This window comes from Dendrobium catenatum, unplaced genomic scaffold (genome assembly GCF_001605985.2).
Source record: "Dendrobium catenatum unplaced genomic scaffold, ASM160598v2 fragScaff_scaffold_1267, whole genome shotgun sequence".
Classification (NCBI taxonomy): domain Eukaryota; kingdom Viridiplantae; phylum Streptophyta; class Magnoliopsida; order Asparagales; family Orchidaceae; genus Dendrobium; species Dendrobium catenatum.
The window spans coordinates 677,223-699,327 of NW_021319729.1; the positions used below are offsets into that span (position 1 = coordinate 677,223).

At 36.5% G+C, this 22,105-nt stretch overlaps 1 protein-coding gene across 1 annotated transcript in view; it reads right to left on the bottom strand.

The window, feature by feature from the left end:
• Nucleotides 1-19,258, bottom strand: part of LOC110114106 (UDP-sugar pyrophosphorylase) — a 33,294-nt gene extending 14,036 nt beyond the window's left edge. Inside the window, exons 1-9 of the mRNA XM_028699381.1 lie at nucleotides 17,918-19,258; nucleotides 17,552-17,651; nucleotides 3,468-3,595; nucleotides 3,327-3,398; nucleotides 3,186-3,250; nucleotides 2,910-2,970; nucleotides 2,677-2,794; nucleotides 440-564; nucleotides 229-305 (exon numbers count right to left, since the gene is read on the bottom strand). Of these exons, the coding sequence (XP_028555214.1) occupies nucleotides 229-305; nucleotides 440-564; nucleotides 2,677-2,794; nucleotides 2,910-2,970; nucleotides 3,186-3,250; nucleotides 3,327-3,398; nucleotides 3,468-3,595; nucleotides 17,552-17,651; nucleotides 17,918-18,070 (899 nt within the window). The 5' untranslated portion in view covers nucleotides 18,071-19,258. The remainder of the gene's footprint in view (nucleotides 1-228; nucleotides 306-439; nucleotides 565-2,676; nucleotides 2,795-2,909; nucleotides 2,971-3,185; nucleotides 3,251-3,326; nucleotides 3,399-3,467; nucleotides 3,596-17,551; nucleotides 17,652-17,917) is intronic.
• Nucleotides 19,259-22,105: the final 2,847 nt, after the last annotated feature.

The window sequence follows — 22,105 nt, forward strand, 5'->3', positions numbered from 1 at the left end:
GTGGATTTTGTGAAGGATTCTAGTTGTTTTTCGAAGATTGATAGGAAATACTTGAGATCTACAAGTGTTTACTATCACATTGTTAGCAGAGACCAGGAAAATGAAAACTGGTTGAATAAACACAGAAAAAAAATATGAGGGAAAAAAATGAAAAACCAGCATTAAGTTTTAATTTTCTTTCATGAAGAAATAGAAACAAATCAAGCATAGAAATGAAGAGAGATTTACTTAGGGTTGACAAACTCTGCGATAGCACCATGTGTTCTATTCAGCTCTTCAATGTATGGTCCAAGTTCCAAAATAAGCTGCACATTAAAAAGCTTCATCATAACTTTGCTTATAAACTAGTAACTATCACTGGTCCTCATAAGCTAATTAGAGTTCAAAAACAAAATAAATGAGATAGTATGGATTTAAGTGGATCATATCATGCATTTACCTGATTTATATTGCCAGGGAAGGGAGAGTATCCAGTTTCACAATTGGAATCTCCATCAGAATGTCCAGTTGTCCTAAGTAGAGGATCGAGCTGATTGTACTCCACATTAATAACCATTGTCCTTCCTGAATTCATTTTTAACCGGGCTTAGTAACAAGATAAACAATAAATGCACTCACATATGTGTAAAGGTGAATGTAAGCATGTGATTGTTGCTGGATATTGATTACGGAGCACATTTGAGCATTCGTTTGTAAAAAGAAAATAAAAGTTCTTACTAATTGAACTCGCCTTCATATAAGTCACCTTCATTTTTACTATTTACATAATATAAAATAATAACATCACATCAAGATAATAGTAGTATGGGTTACAAATTTAATTTGTACTCATCATAGATAAAGTTCTAACTACAAAACAAACACAACACGGGAAAATAATCGTGCATGCAAGGAAACAGGCTTTACTGAAACTCAATTCAATAGAGTTCTCTTCCAAATACTTAACGCAAAAAGAAGCTGGCCATAGTTGTTAAAGGACTTGAACAGTGAGAATAAAAAGATTACCTCGTACAGTTTTCAACAATGTTTTTCCTATTTCAAAGCTTACCTGGAAAGAGTTTATCAAAGACCTATAACTAGGAGTGTCAATATTGAACGCACTGCAAAAATATGACTCGAACCCAAAATAAAAAAATTTGAGCTCAATTTGTGTAATATTTGGATCGACTTTAAGCGACTAAATAAAAAAAAAGGATTGATTCAGGTCAACTAAAGTGACAAAAAATTAGGTCGGTGTGAGTCGTGTCAGATCAAGGTCAGGTTAACCAAAAATATGATTTGATTTTTTAATTTATTTTGTAATGAAAAACTCATATTAAATTTTTTTTTTATTGAGCTATCATGTCCAAATCAAATAATCATGTCAATTTTGGGTCAAAATGATACTAATCAGTCATAACTTAAATATTTTGTATTGGGTCGGGTTGTGTTTGAGTTGCATTTTGACCCATTTATTAAGCAAATCATGTACAACTTGATTACATTTGTGTCAGATCATTTTGAGGTCAAACCCAACCCAACTAATGAACCCAAATTGACACCTCTGCCTCAAACAATGACGTAGTTCCACATAAAATTAAGGGCCACCAACATATACAATTCCACATATAACTATAGCATGCATTTGTATTTATTGTAAAAAGCAAGTTAATTAAGGATCAAGTTTCCAATTGAAGCTCAGGTAAAATCTAAGTGCATTAATTAGAAACATACTAACAACTTTATTCATAAAAGAAAATGTAGAGGTTTCAATTCGAGTTGGCGAATAAGGTATCGGCTTGACCCAAAAGCCCTAATATGAATCATTTAACCTGAACCCGATTCATTAATTATGTGTCAAAATATTTGATCCGAGCCCGTCTCAACCCAAGCTCGACCCACTATTTAATAATGGGTCATGCAATTTTTTTGGACCAAGACAACCCAATTAAACCGAATATGGCATCTTTAACCTAATAATATACATGTTTATTTTAACAATGTGTTTCTTGCTTTTTAAAATCCAAACTCAAATAGTAATCGGGTCAATTTTAAGTTTATTTCAATTTATCTGGATCAACCCAAATCCAAACCCAACTCAAATAATAATTAAGTCTGCAATCTAAACCTAAAACCAACCCGAAAAGTAATGAAGTCAAATTCGAATTTTTTGAATTGGATTCATGTCGGGTCATTATTGACAACCCTAAGGACATGGATGATTCCAAGCATGAAATGAAACAAAATCTCCAGCATAAAAAGATCAGAAATGAAACAAAAAACAATAAAACATTTAAATAGAAAAATTCATTCATATCGATGTGTGAATATATGCTAACAAAGAAAAATCATATGTAAAAAGTCATATCTTAGAAATTATTATTGTGTTTTAATACCTGATCATGTTTTGGAATTTAAAATAAATAACAATGAGTTGGGATAAGGCTAAAGATGATTTGATGCACGCTAGTTACAGTAAATAGTCCAAATATTAGCATCTAAGGAGCTGCAGTTAAAACAAGTTTATTTGTTGCACTCAATTGATATAAGTAAATAATAAATGTAAAGTCAAAAGTTCAGAGTGGAGATAAAGGAAAACATGATGAATCACCATCAGTTGTAAATGTTTTGGAAATTGGTTGGAAGGGGCAAACGACAAAATAAGTATGTACAAGAATACAATAGTCATATTTGTACCATCTGCATGAGTAAGTTTAGTTATTCCACCAATAGCTTCCTTGGCTTTGCGAGGAACAGCAAGAGAGTTAACATGATATCCCTTAGTGGCACTTACTCCCAGCGAAGCTGGAATTGCCTGGATGGAAAGTGAAGAGGATTATACATAACATGATACGTACTTCAGCAGATGACTAAGCACTGCCTTGATCATAACTAGCTACAGTGGAATAAGTAGAGGAAGGTTGCTTAACCTTAAATAGTAGTCCATTAGTATCTTGGAAGAATAGAACCCATCTTAGACCGGCATCATGCCTAAAGAAAGGAAATTCATAAAAATTAGGAAGGCAATGGGTGTGTGGGAACTCAGCCATAGACTTCCAAAGTGACAACAACACTACTACAACCTAAGAAAAAACCATGGGCATCACATGCAAATGATTTTAGCCAAAGTATGGCCAAGCTTTATTATTGATTTGCACATGAAATTTTCAAATGAACGGTGAGTATCTGAGAACATAGTGACAAACCATATGTTCAGGAGGCCACTATTATAAAGAAGAGAATGCACATCACCATGGCCATGAGGTTTAGTCTGTCATAAAACAATCTACAGACGGTAAGGATAAAAAAGGAATTAGCAGGTAAAAATAAACAAAATGCAAACAGACCTGAATCATGTACTTGTCATTAGGGTCTAATGCAATTCTAGCATCATTATCATCTAAGCACGCCACTTTTTCCTGTAAAAAAGGAGCAAAAGGTTGTGAATTTTCCTTTAAGATACAACATTCAAGTAAGGGATGACATACCTGCTTAAGTAGTTTCACTTGTCCAGGCTTCATTCCAAAAAAAGAATTAGATTCCAAAAGCTTTAAAGTGGGCGTATGGGTATCATCTGATGTCATTATGACAAAAGGAATCTCAACGGGATACTTATCTGCAATTTAACAGCATCATCAAAAAAAAGCTGAGAAGTAAATATGCTAAAAAGACTAAGGTTTTGTTTGGGACAGCTTTTTTATGGCTTCTTAAAATAGCTTTCTAATACAAAATTTTAAATTTTGTATTAAAAAGCTATTTTAAGAAATAGTAAAAAAACCGTCCCAAACGAAGTCTAAATAAAATAGGAAAAACATTTGAAACGATTAGAGAAATAATATAGTGATGTATAGCTTTCTGACTAGAGCACTTTCGGCTTTGAGAATTTTGCTGCAAGCAATTCTACAACCTTGTGCTGATTTGACCATTGATCAAACTTAAGGAACATATAGACGGCTTGCAAATGCCATATTGCTATTACTTCTTTCTTTTCTTTTTTTTTCAAATCCATTAAAATTGTCGTCTTTTTAGTTTTTACACATGTTCAAAAACTTCTCAAATGATTTGAGTATGCCTACACCAAAAGGAAAATGAATCATCCATCTCCTTATATATATTATTGTCCATTAGGTTGTTAATTTTGTATGCTTGAAGCATAATTAATTTATTTAGACATTCGATAAAATATGGCATCCTGTTTTTTATTTATTTATTTGGGTGTTGATTGAATAAAAAATAATGCAATAACGTGAACAGATGTTGTTATCCTTTTTAGAATAGTAATCTATCACACCGTAATAATTAATAGGCAAACGTGCGAAATTTCTTCAATTAAATTATACCTCAAAATACCAACTTTAAAAAAATATATATTCATAAAAAAAGTATGTCATCGAGTTCTACTCGTTAAATGGAGCAAATTTATATGTATAAATATATATATTAATTTGCAAAGATGTGAAAGTTATGAAATTGATTACTATTTGAATAAATTTTCTAAAGGTTTTTTAAAATTAGTGTTCAATTATAACTATTACTGTAGCAATTAAAAAAATAAAAAACTCCACTAATCTATCCATTCAACTACTGATTCACTTATTTAAGTTTTAATAGGGCGCACATATATAGGTATTAATTTAAGAAATTTCTAATTTCCTTCCCCTCTTCTCCATTCTGTAATACTTCAGCCAAAGAAAAAGTCGTTGGTTTCAATTAGGCGGAAACTAAGAGCTCGGCAGAGAAGAAAATAAATTCAGTCAAAGAAGAAGAAGAGAAAGAATAAGGAATTAGGGAAGAAAGAAAAGAGTTAAGAGCTTTGGTTATATATAGATATCAAATTATTTGTAAAGTTCCTAATTTAAATAATAACGGATATTATTTAGGATTCAAATGGTATATGAGAAGAGAAAGTTTAGAGGTAAAAATCATTTTGAGAATTAGTCATATCGTTAGGTGGAATTTATAACAATTGAGAATTTTGGGCTTTGTAGATGATTTGCAAACATAAAAAGTTGTGAGGTGTTAAAATTGAGAAGGCAACTCGTCATAGTAGTAAGATATGCAAATGTTCAAGAAAAAATTTCTTTAGTTTTTTTTGCATGTACATTTGCATTTAAGCTAAAGCTAAGAATGAAATGTATTAGAAATTTCTCATATTAAAGAATGGATGTTTATAGCTTAGTAAACATATTCAAACAACCACACATAAATTATAATTATTCAAGCACATAATTAAGTATCTTATGATTATATAAATGTTTACTAATTCATAATAGTTTTAAAAGAAAATCTATAGGTTATCTGTCATCTTCTTTTTCATACACACATTGTATTACTTGCTATTTTAAAATAATGTATAAAAAGTTTTATTACAAATTAGATAAATGGATCTGAAGCTGCTAAGGCTGAGGAATATCATGTTATGTGATGGGCAGCCACGATATGTTATGATACCTATACAGGTGGGGTAAGAGGGACCTCAAGAGAGACATTAGGTTACTCAATGTAGTTCAAGAGTGATAATACACTGTTTTACAATGGCTCTATTGAACATTGATGATGAAGCCTTAAGGGCAAAATTATGTTATGTTGATGGACAAAAAATCTAGACATTTAGATATGACACATTCATAGGCTTAAGAAGAAATGGAATTGAAAAAGAAAAAAATTACTAAATGAAATATGTATATGAATAAATTCAAGATTAGTCATTTAAATCCGTAAATAACATGTTATTGTTCTATATATGATATTATAATAAGTATTATGCTATTACTAATTCATGTGAGCATATATATGTTAATTTATTTTATAAACAACTTATGAATTTTAATGTCTGGAATGTAAATGGCATTTAGTTTATGAATTTTGCTCAGTTATAAAAACATGTATATTATTCATTATTTTTTATGAGTGGATTATGCATTAGAATTACATTTTTTTTAGCCTCATATAGCTTACCAGACTTTTATTTTTGTTGTTGTTATAGAAAAAGGTCAAGGATAAGGTGAAGGATGAGAAAAATCTGGTCAAATTAAAACTTGTATTTTGTTGTATAGCTATGTAAGATGAGTCCTCAGTTGAGGTATCAAGGATGTTTGTTATGAAAATATTTTAGGGTTGTTAGTTGCTCTATATGTTTATACGTATCTCATATATAGAATATTTGGAATGGTTTCACTTTATAGAATGTGAAGAAATCCATCATGAATATTATTGGAATGCTTATGAAGTTAGAATGTAAGATTAACTGTATGTTTTTCTCCATTGTGTCTCACATCATTTGGTAGATGGTATCGACGTTAGGTGTAACTTTCCAATATTTATAATGCAACACAGAAAAATGATGTTAACACTGAACTAATATAAGGGATATTCCGAGAAAGAGTAAGAGGTGAAAATTTATATCACTGTTAAAGAAAATTGATGCAAGACCAAAAGATTGAGGTTGATTCCAAAAGGGTAAAAGATACCTAATCCTTATATTTCAAGAAAAAAAAAACAAAAAACCTATTAAAACTATTAGAAAAAGAAGTCGGTACCAATTCACTTAGAGATAGGGCCTCATTTGTCAGCATCGATGTACCAATACTATAGGCACAATGCCATTGACTGATGATGATACTATATGATGGTATGAGGTCAAATCATTTTCCAACAAGAAAGTTACAGGCAGTCATGATGATAGGGCTTCTAGTATACATATACAAAATTAGAACTGTAAATGGGCAAAAATATAAAAACATTGCCACAAGGATGAAAAATACCTATGCAAAGGTTATAAAACTATTGACCCCCAAACGAGCTAGAAATCCGGCTCAAATCCCACTCAAAAAACCCGCTTACATGCAAATCGGCGCCATTTATGTCGTTTTCGTGAATCCTATCGATAACCCACTAAAATCTCTGCAAATTGGCGCCACTCTCCTTATTTCTCGCGATCGCTCATCCTGCGGGCCATAAATCCCACAATCTCTCAGCTATTTAGAACACAAGCAACCAAAAAGCTCGGGCTTCTTCAATTTCGTGATCCTTCTTCCTCTCGCTCACAAACCAACTGCTTGAAGACCTCATTTGCACATCTCAATTGCCTGAGACCGATCCGTCTACCTCCAATCGGACCTTATAGCTCAATTCCACACCCATTCGATCTCCCTTTTCGTCTGCAAGCCTCACTCGTACCCGACGCATGCGCCAATCCCGATCGGAAACCAACCGAGCCTCACCCGACCAAGCAAGCTCTTGCGTACGCCCCTCCCAGCCAACAACCCCACACAATCGATCCATCTTCACCTCCCAGTGTTGCAAACATCCGACCAATCCCGAACTCCAAGATCCCGCCGTACGTGACCTCTCAGTCAACCTCCACATGATTAGCTCGAACCACCCACAACTCTGATCCAACAACCTTCCAATCCCCACATCTCTGATCCACCAACCTTCCAATCCCTATTTGCAAATCGAGCAGCCAATCACCTTCACATAATTAGCCGCACATATCCGGCTATAGTCCCAGTTCAGATCATTTAGTTGAACCTTGCACTACCCTCCCCTTCCTCCTAACTTCCAATTCCTTTGCTCATCCAACCTCACATCAAGCCCAGCCACCTCCCCACTCAACTCTCAAGAGCTGTAACCTTCCTCCTCTACCCGAGCAAATCAGCTCACCTTCTCCCTCACAGTCCCTTTAGCCTTCATACTTCTAGCCCCACACACAACAATAACTTCACACATTAAATCCTCACATACTCAACACTCCAAACCACTTCAAATCTTCACACATTAAATCCTCACTCACTCATAAACATTAAATCATCATAATCATCATTATCATTATCAATTAAAAAAAAAGAAGAAAAAGAACGACAAAAACAAAGAAGAAAAAAAAAGAGATTAAAAAAATTAAAGGGAAAGAGAAGAGAAGAGAGGGAAAAGAATTTTTTGTGTTTCGTGATCGTCATCGTCGTTGTTGTCCTGACACCGCCACCGTCATTGCTCGTCATTGGTGGGGGCAAGAAATAGCCCAGGCGTCGAAAACCAGCAGCCGGCCGGAAATCCAAGAGGCAAGACACGGAAAACAGCAGCCCAAGGGAGGAAGCCAAAGAGCCACCGCTTGGGAAAAGACAATTCTTGGAATTCCAAAAGCCGGTTTGGAATTCCAAGAGACCTGCATAATTAAAAACATAAAAAGCATAAAAAGTACATTTAATATAAGATAAATATGAACTAAAATCATAGATAATAATGAGCTAACCCTTAGTTCAATAAATGAACTAAAGACCAGCTCATAAATGAGCTAAAATTTCAGCTCAATGATTGAGCTTGTAAACTTGAGGGAGGCCAAAATTGATTTATTTTGGACCTGAGTTGACCCCCCCTTTGTCTACATCAGATTCTCTCCTTCTTGAAGAACTCATCTCCCGATGAGTCAGTTCTGGTTTCTCTTGAGGAGGTGCATACTGTTCATCTAGCTATTTGAATTAAGGGTTAGCTCATTATTAGCTATGATTTTAGTTCATATTTATCTTATATTAAATGTACTTTTTATGCTTTTTATGGTTTTAATTATGTAGGTCTCTTGGAATTCCAAACCGGCTTTTGGAATTCCAAGAATTGTCTTTTCCCAAGCGGTGCCTCCTTGGCTTCCTCCCTTGGGCTGCTGTTTTCCGTGTTTTTCCTCTTGGATTTTCGGTCGGCTGCTAGTTTTCCGCGCTTGGGCTCTTTCCCGTGGCTGATTGACCCCCCTTTGTCTACATCAGATTCTCCCCTTCTTGAAGAACTCATCTCCCGATGAGTCAGTTCTGATTTCTCTTGAGGATGTGCATACTGTTCATCCAGCTCTTTGAGTTTCTCACCAAATTTCTTCAAAAAAATTTATTGTTCCTTCTCGAATTGTTGTTGTAGATATCTTTTCCACTTCTCGAATTTTTGATCACATAGGAACATGTGATACTGAAGCTTGTATAGACGGTCTTGAAGCAGATCAGTAGAATCGCCTCAAGAGTGAATGAAATGTTATTTTTGGAAAAACTATAACCTGCGAGTTTGCTTGGAAAAGCTTGCGAGCTTTGTCCGTCTCCTGCGAGTTTGCTTGGAAAAGCTTGCAAGCTTTGTCCGTCTTCTTTCTCATCCCCTCCGAAAATCCTGTGGGCTCTTTCCAACCTTTCGTTTTGGCTTCTAATCTCTTCGTCTCTCCGCAAGTGCCACTCCACCTGTATCTTTCTTCCAAGTGCAGCAACTTTAGGGTGTCTTTGGTTTATGAGTCAAAGTTTGTAAGTCGTCGTAATTTTGTGTGTTTTATAATTTCTTCTTTTTAGCTTTATTGTACGAGTTTGTTCTTCTTTTTGTTCTTCCTCTTCTTCTTCGTCATTTCGTGGTTTAGTAGGTCATGATCTCCCATGCGGGCGAGGGGTATAGGTATCCCTATATTTCTTGCCCCCACCAATTTGGTGGGGACAAGAAATCCTGATGTCCCTCTCCCGTTGGACAGATGGATTCCTACAGAAGGCGATTCAACTGATCCGCTTCAAGACCGTCTATACAAGCATCAATATCACATGTTCTTATGTGATCAAAAATTCGAGAAGTGGAAAAGATATCTACAACAACAATTCGAGAAGGAACAATAAATTTTTTTGAAGAAATTTGGTGAGAAACTCAAAGAGCTGGATGAACAGTATGCACATCCTCAAGAGAAATCAGAACTGACTCATCGGGAGATGAGTTCTTCAAGAAGGGGAGAATCTGATATAAACAAAAGGGGGGTCAACTCAAGCCCAAAATAAATTGATTTTTGACTTCCCCCGAGTTTACAAGCTCAATCAATTTGAGCTGAAATTTTAGCTCATTTACGAGCTGGTCTTTAGTTCATTTATTGAACTAAGGGTTAGCTCATTATTATCTATGATTTTAGTTCATATTTATCTTATATTAAATGTACTTTTTATGCTTTTTATGTTTTTAATTATGTAGGTCTCATGGAATTCCAAACCGGTTTTTGGAATTCCAAGAATTGTCTTTTCCCAAGCGGTGGCTCCTTGGCTTCCTCCCTTGGGTTGCTGTTTTCCGTGTCTTGCCTCTTGGATTTCCGGCCGGATGCTGGTTTTCCGCGCCTGGGCTCTTTCCCGTAGTTGTGGCTCCTCGGTTCTGTGTGGCCTCCTTATCTCCCGCGGTGGCTGCTTCGGTTCCTTGGCTTGGGTTGTTTTTTTATGAAATAAGCAATTAAGTTTTTAATGTTTGTCTTTTAGAATTCCTATGGGAATTTATTAGGAGTCTCTTTGTATTCCCATTTCATACCTATATATATGGGGGGTATTGTATTGTTTTAAAAAGAGTGAATGAAATGTTATTTTTGAAAAAACTATAACCGTAATCTCCCGTGCGGGCGAGGGGTATAGGCATCCCTATATTTCTTGCCCCCACCATCTGAGGTAGACAAAAGGGGGGTCAACTCATGTCCAAAATAAATCAATTTTGGCCCCTCCCGAGTCTTCAAGCTCAAAGAATTTTGAGCTGGAATTTAGCTCATTTATGAGTTGATTTTTAGTTCATTTATTGGACTAGAGGTTAGCTCATTAAAATATAGGGATGCCTATACCCCTCGCCCGCACGGGAGATCACGACCTACTAAACTACGAAAACGACGAAGAAGATGGGGAAGAGGAATAAACTCTTACATTTCAAAATAAACTAAAAAGAATATATTACAAAACCTTACAAACGACGACGACTTGCAAACTTAAAATTAAAGACGACACCCTAAAGTTGCTGCACTTGGAAGAAAGATACAGGTGGAGTGGCACTTACGGAGAGACGAAGAGATTAGAAGCCAAGACGTAAGGTTGGAAAGAGCCCGCAGGATTTCCGGAGGGGATAATAAAGAAGAAGGACAAAGCTCGCAAGCTTTTTCAAGTAAACCCGCAGGTTATAGCTTTTCCAAAAATAACATTTCATTCACTCTTTTTAAAACAATACAATACCCCCCATATATATAGGTATGAAAGGGGAATATAAAGAGACTTCTAATAAATTCCCATAGGGATTCTAAAAGACAAACATTAAAAACTTAATTGCTTTTTTCATAAAAAAATAACCCAAGCCAAGGAACCGAAGCAGCCACTGCGGGAGACAAGGAGGCCGCACGGAACCGAGGAGCCACAGCCACGGGAAAGAGCCCAGGCGCGGAAAACCAGCAGCCGGCCGGAAATCCAAGAGGCAAGACACGGAAAATAGTAGCCCAAGGGAGGAAGCCAAGAAGCCACCGCTAAGGAAAAGGCAATTCTTGGAATTCCAAAAGCCGGTTTGGAATTCCAAGAGACTTACATAATTAAAAACATAAAAAGTACATTTAATATAAGATAAATATGAACTAAAATCATAGCTAATAATGAGCTAACCCTTAGTTCAATAAATGAACTAAAGACCAGCTCATAAATGAGCCAAAATTTCAGCTCAAATTGATTGAGCTTGTAAACTCGAGGGAGGCCAAAATTGATTTATTTTGGACCTGAGTTGACCCCCCCCCCCTTGTCTACATCAGATTCTACCCTTTTTGAAGAACTCATCTCCCGATGAGTTATGTTTGGGTTCTCTTGAGGAGGTGCATATTGTTCATCGAGCTCTTTGAGTTTCTCACCAAACTTCTTCAAAATTTCTTCCTGTTCCTTCTCGAATTGCTGTTGTAGATATCTTTTCCACTTCTCGAATTTTTTATCACATAGGAAAATGTGATACTGAAGCTTGTACAGACGATCTTGAAGCGGATCCGTTGAATCGCCTCCTGTAGGAATCCATCTGTCCAACGGGAGTGGAACATCAGGATTATTTGAATTGATTTCCTCGTTGTATGAATCCATATTTTTGTTGTTTGCCATTTTTTTGACAGACTCAAAAAAGACTAAAAATAAATCAATCTAAACTTAAACTCACAATACGACTCACGACAAGACTTACAAGACTCACAAAACTCTCGACAAGAATTACAAGAATCACAACTTGACTTGACAAACAAAATCAAAACACTAAAACAAAACTTGACAAACTCACAAACCTAGAACTTCCTAACTTGCTCTGATACCAAATTGGTGGGGGCAAGAAATATAGGGATGCCTATACCCCTCGCCCGCACGGGAGATCACGACCTACTAAACCACGAAAACGACGAAGAAGATGGGGAAGAGGAACAAACTCTTACATTTCAAAATAAACTAAAAAGAAGATATTACAAAACCTTACAAACGGCGACGACTTGCAAACTTAAAATTAAAGACGACACCCTAAAGTTGCTGCACTTGGAAGAAAGATACAGGTGGAGTGGCACTTGCAGAGAGACGAAGAGATTAGAAGCCAAGACAAAAGGTTGGAAAGAGCCCGCAGGATTTCCGGAGGGGATGAGAAAGAAGACGGACAAAGCTCGCAAGCTTTTCCAAGCAAACCCGCAGGTTATAGCTTTCCAAAAATAACATTTCATTCACTCTATTTAAAACAATACAATACCCCCCATATATATAAGTATGAAAGGGAAATACAAAGAGACTCCTAATAAATTCTCATAGGAATTCTAAAAGACAAACATTAAAAACTTAATTGCTTTTTTCATAAAAAAACAACCCAAGACAAGGAACCGAAGCAGCCACCGCGGGAGACAAGGAGGCCGCACGGAACCGAGGAGCTACAGCCACGGGAAAGAGCCCAGGCGCGGAAAACCAGCAGCCGGCTGGAAATCCAAGAGGCAAGACACGGAAAACAGCAGCCCAGGGAGGAAGCCAAGGAGCCACCGCTTGGGAAAAGACAATTCTTGGAATTCCAAAAGCCGGTTTGGAATTCCAAGAGACCTACATAATTAAAAGCATAAAAAGCATAAAAAGTACATTTAATATAAGATAAATATGAATTAAAATCATAGCTAATAATGAGCTAACCCTTAGTTTAATAAATGAACTAAAAACCAGAGCTAAAATTTCAGCTCAAATTGATTGAGCTTGTAAACTCAGGGAGGCTAAAATTGATTTATTTTGGACCTGAGTTGACCCCCCCTTTGTCTACATCAGTCATGTAGGTATAATGATTTCTAAACACAAAAACTCCCAAAATTTCACTTTCAACTGTCACGACGCGTCGGGGAACCACCTATACACGCTTTTCTTAGCTAGTGGGAGGAAATATAGTGCAACGCTTGCAGAGAGATGAATGAGCCTTGTGTATGCTTTTTTTAGCATGTCGGGGTAAGACCTAAGACCCATGTACGTACTTTTATGCGTGCAAGAAAAAATTGTGTTTTCAAACAGGTACCCTTGAAGACATATGCACGTCTTTCTTGGTGTGGTGGGATTGAAGACTAAGACTGTGGTGTAACCCGACTACGATTGTGGTGTCACCCAACACCGATCATGCACTTCTTTCTTGACATGTTGGGCAGACTAAGACTCCCCAAATTTCCCCTAAACAGGGTAAACGCCGAGAGGCTACCAAAATTTGAAATGACAGGGGATTTGACTTGAATAAAATGCAGGGAATAGAACTTGCAAATTGAACCACAGGGAACTGGACATTAATTTGATAAATGCATAATAAAAAAATAAATAAAATACAAAATGCCAAATAACAGCCCTTGGTTACTCAAATGAATGAACAAACAAGGGATGTGTAATGAATGTGGCAGCTTGCCAGCGAGCACACATAAGTTGGAACAAATGTAACCTGTCTATAATTAACATCAAGTAACTTTCAAGCGAACATATTAACCTCCTAAAGCCAACGCTAAGCAAACACATCAACTTCCTACAAGTAAAAGAGATTGGCAGGTGATGAATGCAATGACTTGTTAACCAATTGTGTTCTAGGAGTTCGAAGTGAACACAGTTTACATGCATTTAGTGTCGCCTGCATGAAAAGAAATATGGTAGCCCGCTAGCAGGCAATTGCAAGAGACAGTGACACGGTGATTTACCCATAATCATATATGAAGAATGTGGCATGAATATAAATGAAGAGGAGAAGGTAATGATAAAGATAACCAGCTTACAATCAACAACAGTTAGCTGACAGACAAGTGCACTAGTCCGCTTGTGAGCGATGACAGACGATAGGCTATGAATCTGACAGTCTCCGTACAATCTACGTCAGCTAGCTTGCAAATATATGTAGAAGTTCCCACGAACACTTAAAGACGTGCAAGAGAATGTAGAAATTCACCAATCAACATGCACGAGGAAATTAGTGGTGAGTACAGCTTACCCAGCGTCCCACATCAACATACAAATGAATGCATTAATTTGCCTATAAACAACAAAGCCTCTTGCAAATATACAGCGTAGCATACAATGAATGTGAATACTTGCTGACAATGACGAAAGATTTTTTGTATGCACAGTAACATACCTACGGGTGACGATCAGCAATAAGCGGATACCCCTCATGCTACGACACCCTTACAATCAACAAACATTCAAATACCAGGTAAATATATTGATCCCCTGCAAGTAAAGGCGGTCAATTTGTGATAAATGCAAACACCTACAAGCCACTACAGGAGACCTATCATCTATGAGAAAATGTGGAGTTGTAATAAATGCAAACGCCTATAAGCAACCATAGAAGATCTACATTCCCTGCAACTTGCTTGCATGTGATCGCAGAAGGCCCGTAATGCACACAACAATCTACCTACGAGCTAGGTTGCTGATTTTTGAAAGCCCACTGATGACCTACAAGTAAATTTAACAAAGCTTGCAGTGCACAAAAGCTCGCTTGTAAAAAAGCAACAAGCGACCCGTAGTGCAGCGCTACGACTTGCATACCAGCATTGTTTGAAGATTCGAGCTAAACATAGTCTACTTATATGGAATAGCTAGTGACTCCTTAATACCTAATGTTGGAGCAAGAATAGTGTTAAAAAAGCTCGCATTGTGTGATAGCCTATTTACATTAAGCAGCAAATTACTCGCAACTTAACGCTACGATTTACCTGCAAGCTAAAGCGTGAAAGTTTTAGTAAAAACTACAGGTCACTGCTAAATTGAAGCAAAAATTTTGTAGTGCAAGAATATCACACCAAATAAATCAATTTCCTGACCAACGACTGATAGGAGGTTCCTGACGCACCTCACTGCTCATTGTAGGTTGAAATATACTCCTGTAGGTTGAATACCTAAGAAAATGACAGCTTAAGAAGGCAAAATGAGCTAAATTGCACAGTCGATGCTTGATAAATGAAACCCAATATATTGTTAAACATGCCACCGGATCTACAACACTCATAAAAGCATATAGAAGACATTTACAAGTTCTAAATAGAATGTTGTGAACACTCAAATGACAATCATCCGCACAATTGATTAGTGCCAAACACTTTAAAATGCCCTCCCACATTTATTGCAACAAAAAGAATGTTTCATTCAAGCATTACAAGATACATTATGTTGTAGCAGTGCATCACATTAACATGTAAATGCACTGCGCACACATGTATTACAAGCATATCATCCAACATGCAAAGCAAATTGCGACATAGTAACACATCATGTTGACCTGCAAATATATTATACATTACGCAAATGCATTAATCCACCACAAAAGGGATTATTCAAACATGCAAACGACACACAAATGCATCCTACAAGTACATCATGTCAATTTTATTGATGCATCGCACATATCATACAAACACATCATATGATGTGTTAATGCATTAAGTTACTACGCAACATATCAAATATACCATGCAAAAAGCAAAACGAAATGCAAACAACTCGCATGAGCTCCGACGAGCATGTTATATGCACACACATAACATCTAAGGATGATACAAGGGTCAAGAAATAAACTTAAGTTTGAGCTCGATCCTTCTATGTGAATAAATAGGAGTCGACACGGCTCGAACCATTAAACAAATATACAGTCGTAGCGTCAACCAAAATATTTGTTTTATATGTTCATATTAAGCTTTCAAGACCTATTGAAAGAAGAATTCATTAATAAAAGCATAAAGCCTACAATAAACCCTATCTTCTAAAAGCAAGTAGACAACGTCGACAAGGTTCGGCTGATAAAGTAAAATATACCCTGATGATAGCCTCGTTTAATGTAAATTTCAACCTGAGGGGTTAACTCTCAAGAATCTATCAAAGAATTAAAACCCTACATTCATTGATAAAGTTAATATTTAAAATTGAAATTTAATCATCTAAATAACTTAAAGTAAAATTCATCCACCTTCTGCAACAGTTTGCCAAGACGAATAAGACTGAAAATCACTTCAGCTCACAAAGAGCAAATGTCTGATCGAAAATATCATTAAAATTCATTCTCAAATTGTCTATTGTCAGTAAGGATGTGGCATGTCTCCTCTAACCGGTAGTTTTGTCGGCAAATGGCACCACAAGTAAACAGTTATGACCGAGACTTTTGACCGGGTGATTTTACCGCCAAATTGCACCATTAAATTACAGTCATGGTTAGAGCCCGTATGTACCCCAGCGGTACTAAATTTGTTAATAATTAATTAATAGGATATGATCGATATGGCACAAAGCCTTATGTTAGCTAAAGTGGATTCAAATATGTCTCATCAGGAAAATATTTACCCCAAGTCTACAAGGTACCCTTAGATGAAGCAACATATGGCTACCGATAAGGATCCTTTTGTCGTTTGGGTCGACTACCTCCTCTGACTAAGTAGACCATGATGACCCGGGACGATGGAACCATGGGATCTTGATCGAGTCTATCATCATTCCCCCAACCATCCGCTTTAAGTACAAGGTGGTGAATTTCTAATTTTAAATACCTAAACATACTGCTACTATACACCAAGAACTATAAATTTGTATGTCGACTAGTCTTAATCGAAAGTTCCCTCTCGCTATCGTGAGGGGTAATTAATTATTAGGGACTTGCCTATAGGAAACCTGAACTTAGATCGTAAAGTCCTCGTTAAATGAAAGTGAAATCTCTAGGTAGTGTATTTTATTTAAAACTCAATATGCCTCTGAAAATTTACCTCGAAACTTAAACGTTATAACTCTCCTCGCCCATCACCGACGAAGAAAAAAAAGGGCCGCAGAGAGGCCGGTGTGCTAATTTTCAGAGCCCACAAAAACATGTAAAGACTAACCACGTTGATGATTTGCAACACTATTGCAACGAGCTCAAATATTTTTTTCCAAAGAGAGATTTAATCGAGTTAATGATTAGCAGTTAGATAAGTAGAATCACCATTGACCATTCACAATTGCCCAAGATTAAAATACCAAACGTTCAAAACCACAACTAGCTGTTTATCAACTCAATGAAAAAATGACATTTAAAGATTATCTTCGATAAAGAAGACCTTGGTTGTTTGGCAATGTATATTTAAAACGAATGGATCTTCACAACAGACTTATCATTGCTGAGGTTTTAAAGATTATACAAACACATATACAGAACTTGCAATGTAGTTTATTGAAGAATGTAACAAGACTTGGACATAGTTTCATAACACAAAAATGTTCAAAAGATGTAATCGGCGAACAAATGCATTTCTTCATATTGTTTTTAGATAAATAAACATAATGACAAAAGCATTTTTGCGGACCTTCCAAGAGTTTACAGCTAGCCTCCTGTAGAGCAAGGATACACGCTATATAATTTTGTAAGAAGCATGTTCCGGTTGTGGTCTCAGAAGGAAGAGCAACCTGTCAAGCAAATCCCCAATAATCGATAATGCTAAAATGATAATCGCTCTAAATAAACTTAAAGAGGATCTCAAAACAATAACCATGGTGCAACAAGTATGTTCTGGTTTATATTATTTAAAACATCTACAGGTGCATGTATGCATGCACCAGCAGCACCATTTTTCAGATACAGCTGTTCGAAAGTAACTAGCAATCACACTTGCTATAGATAGACTAAATGGGGATGAGAAAACATCATATCCAAACCTAAAAACCTCTTATACCTTAATTCCTTTGTATCCCAGGCGTTCTCCAAGGCCTCCTGCAACAAGAACAAATGCTGCTTTCCGTGCTTCTTTAACGCCCACTTCTTCAAACATGATAAAGTTATCATCACCAAAGGTTAAGACTTCTCCTGATGGAACCTGCACAAGCATTTCATTATAAAATCCAAACTCGCAGATTTAGCTGCTCAATAAAGTTGATTGGTGAATAAAAGTTCAATTAAGATAATTTATAGCAAGAATAAGAAAATCAAATTATAACCGAGCATCCATTGCATAAAAATGGAATAGCCCAATGCATGAAACTCCTGCAAATGCAGCACCTTTAGAGGAGTTCATGCACATATGCTTATCCCTACACCCCAGGGAGACTGTATGAAGAGTCTAACTATCTTAGATGAGATTTGAGCTTGTTTTTTTTTTAGATTGGTTGCTACCAACTTAAGATTCATTTGCTTGAATTTTCAACATGAAGACTATATAACTCAAAACACAATTACTTTTCCAAGTTGGAGGCTTACATAATTCAATTCAAACTTGAGCTACCAACATAATGGATACCAAATTCAAGCTTTCTGTAAGTCCAAAAATTTCATGCCTCAGCCTCGCCGTGTTTCCAAAGTGTTTTAATGGATATATCTCAGTTTTAATTTTCCGAAGGCATATCAGATTGAAGATAATGTGCTATTCAGATATTTCACCATCATTTTGTGAAGGCTTTAGATATGAGTTCAAGCTTCTCGTAGGCTCAAGAGTCAAGCCCCTATAGTTAATTATCCCTCCCGGTAACGAGAGAGCATTTTCAATTATGGTTAGTCATCATATAGGCACTTAGTACCCAACATATAGTAGCAACAAATTTTACTACTTAGGATTTAAAATTTTATCGCCTTGCACTTAAAGCGAATGGTGGGACAAATGATTACAAACTAGATCAATATCCCATGATGGTCTCGGGTTGTCATAGTCTCTAGTCTACTCAGTTAAAAGGAGGTAGGAGGTAATGGGCCCGACCTAACCAAAAGATCCTTATCAGCAGTCATAAATTGCTTTATCAAAAGATACCTTATAGACCTAGGGTGAGTGTTTAAAGGGAAAATTCAAGCTAGCCTTAGCTATCACAAGGTTTAGTGCCTTATCAAGCCTATGTGTTGATTCATTACTCAAGGTTGTTAGCCATTGAAGAGCATATGGCTTTAGCCATGATCGTAATATAATGGTGCCTACATGCAGCAAAACCACCCGATCAGAGGGCCCTGATCATAAACATTTACCTATGATATTGTTTCGCAGCAAAACCACCGATTATATGAGTTGTCTCACATCCTTATTAATGAGAGATTTTTTTAGGATGAATCTTATTGATATTCCCGACTTAACATTTGTTCTTTGTGAGTAAAGGTTATTCTTAAATTAATTTCCCTCGACATATAGTTGTAGAAGGTGGATGAATTTTGCTTTAAGTTTTAGATGATTATTTTTTATTTAAATTTTGAAATGCTGGATTTTAAAACTTATTAAAATTCAAACCCCGAATGATTAATTTTTTAAACTTGATAGCATTTTTTTAAAATCGCAGTCTCCTCTGGTTGAGATTTTCTATCAATGTGATCATCATCATAGTGATATTTAAGTCACTTGAAAAATTAATATTTGCAATGTGAAAATTTGATTTTAAAAATTAACCTTTTTAGTTGAGATTTATTTTAAAACATTCATCATCGGGGTAACGCTGAAGTCACTTAAAATATTTATGTTTGAAATGTGAGGATTATATATTTGAGAATAGGGGTGTCAATATTTGGAGGAATTATTCTGTGCAGAATCCAAATGTATTCAGAGACGAATCCGGACGCTCCACATCACCGGATGCACTGGGCCTCGGTAATGTGGCATGCCCATATTCGCCTTCGAACACGTTCGGAATCCGCACAGAATAATTTTCCCAATATTTGACATGGCCTGAAAATCCGACCTGAAAATTTCATGTTATGGTCAACTCGTTTGGCAAACAAGTTAGATTTGGGTTCAAAATTTCAACCCATTTGAAAAATTGGGTCGGGTCCGGGGCAACCCACTAAATTGAACTTGACCCGGATTTGAATCATCTTATCGTCACTCCCACCTGCATGACTGCATCCTGCATAGTGACGCAAGTCGCACCATCTGCTCCCTCCTACGAGCCCTAACCCTGCGAGTCCAACCCATCTCGCTGCTTGCATTATCCAGTCGCACCTGCGGTGTCATGCCCACCGCGCATCTCACACATGATTCATGCCTGGGCATCCCGCCAACCTCTACCTACAAGTCCAGCATGCGGCCCCGCGCAATGTGCTCGTCCCGCCTCCGCCCGCGCACCTAGCTTCTGCCTGCGAATCCAACCCGCTAGCCTGCTCGACGTGCATGTCCAGTCTCACCCGCAATTTTTGCTCAATCCTAGGCTAGCCGGGTTGGGTTAGGTTGACCCGGGATTGTGGTGGGTCGACTTCGGGTCGTATCAAACATCAGCGGGTCAATATCAGATTCGACCCGAACCCGACCAGCCTCATTTTTGACACCCTTATTTGAGAATTGATACCTCTGGTTAAAATTCACTTTCAAGACAATCATCATAAGGGATTTTGAATAATTTTACTTTATTATCTAAATTTTGAAAACTCTACTTATCCGCCAAAAAAGGATCAAATTCAACTATAATCTTGTTAATTGTTATGCATTTCAAGAGTTTCCATTTGTGTAATATATTTCCTTTGGAAAAGGCATTAAAGTCGTATGCAAAAGTAAAATAAAATGTCTTCATCAATTTCATAGTCATATAGTCACTTATTAATACAATTATTTTAAGCTCCATTCCTTTCGAGTACAAAAGAACTTAAAATTTAAGTTCATATTTAATTAGTGTAGGATTTTTGAACCTGGATTTAGGAACTCAATACATATGATCGAGTGTTAGCTCACATTTGTCGGAGCATATAAGGGCGCTTAATTTGAAAAGAAGATTTAGTTTGGCTTGTTCATGCAATATTCTTCAACTTTATGATTATGTGTTTGGTGCATTTGTTAGAGCGCATGCAAGTGCCTAATATAAAAAGGGGATTTAGTTTAGCTTGTTTTTAACTCCGTGCATCATTCTTAGACTTTTTTGTTTGCATGTCTAGCATGTTTTTTGGAGTACAAATGAGGAATTAAACTTTTTAAATACCGTGCATGCTTTTCGGTGTACTTGCATGATGCATTCTCATGCTTTCAATGTATTGATATTATTTTTAGTGCACTCATGCATGCATTTGGCGTATTTCCATGTATTTTCATAACATATTTGCATGTTCTTCAATGTACATTATTTATTAAATTTTCTTATTTTCTTAAAATAATTGCCCCTTCCTGGGCAGCTACCCATTTTTTGAGATAATAGCCATCTTTTTGGCACCCGAGTCCCAAGGCACTGCCATGCTTCCAATGCAATATTATGTTTAATGAGGTTGTTACACGCTATTTGAGACAACTCACTTCTTGATGTGCCGACACACTTTTTGAGTTGTGGCATCCTTTACGACACTAGTGCGTGCTTCTTGAGGCTATGCGCTTGAATTTAAAAGTTGCATTTTGATGCATGCGAAATTGTAAAATATTCATATTTGAATATTTTATGCGTGTTTATCGTTTAAGTATGAGAAATTTCATATTTTTGTATTTTAAAAAATGGGCCCCATCTGCCTTCTATCAACTTGCATGTTTTTTGTGACAGAACTGATGGATTGGAAAGCAAATTAGATTCCATTTTTATATGCCTTCAGCATTCAAAAGAGATGGGATTCGTCCTTAAATTAAATTAAAGCGAGTGAAACCCATGCAGCATTTTTTCCTCTATATAAATAGGAAGAGCATTTAATTCATTTTCATACCATTTTCATTAATTGCATGGGTTCTTGTGGTGCAAGTCATCTATCATTGACCGGGGAGTCCAGTGATCGCAAGAAAGCTTCTTAAGTTCATCATACGTAACCTATGATTTTTTTTTCTTAAGTTAAAGTTTTAATTTCATTTTAAAAATTTTATTCAATCATGTTTATTTAAATGCATCATTTAAAGTCTTGTGTGAGTAGGATGGAGGTCTTGCGAACTGGGAGAGGTATACAATTGTGTGGAGAGGAAAAGGAGCACGTGAAGTGCACTCGGGGCAAAGAA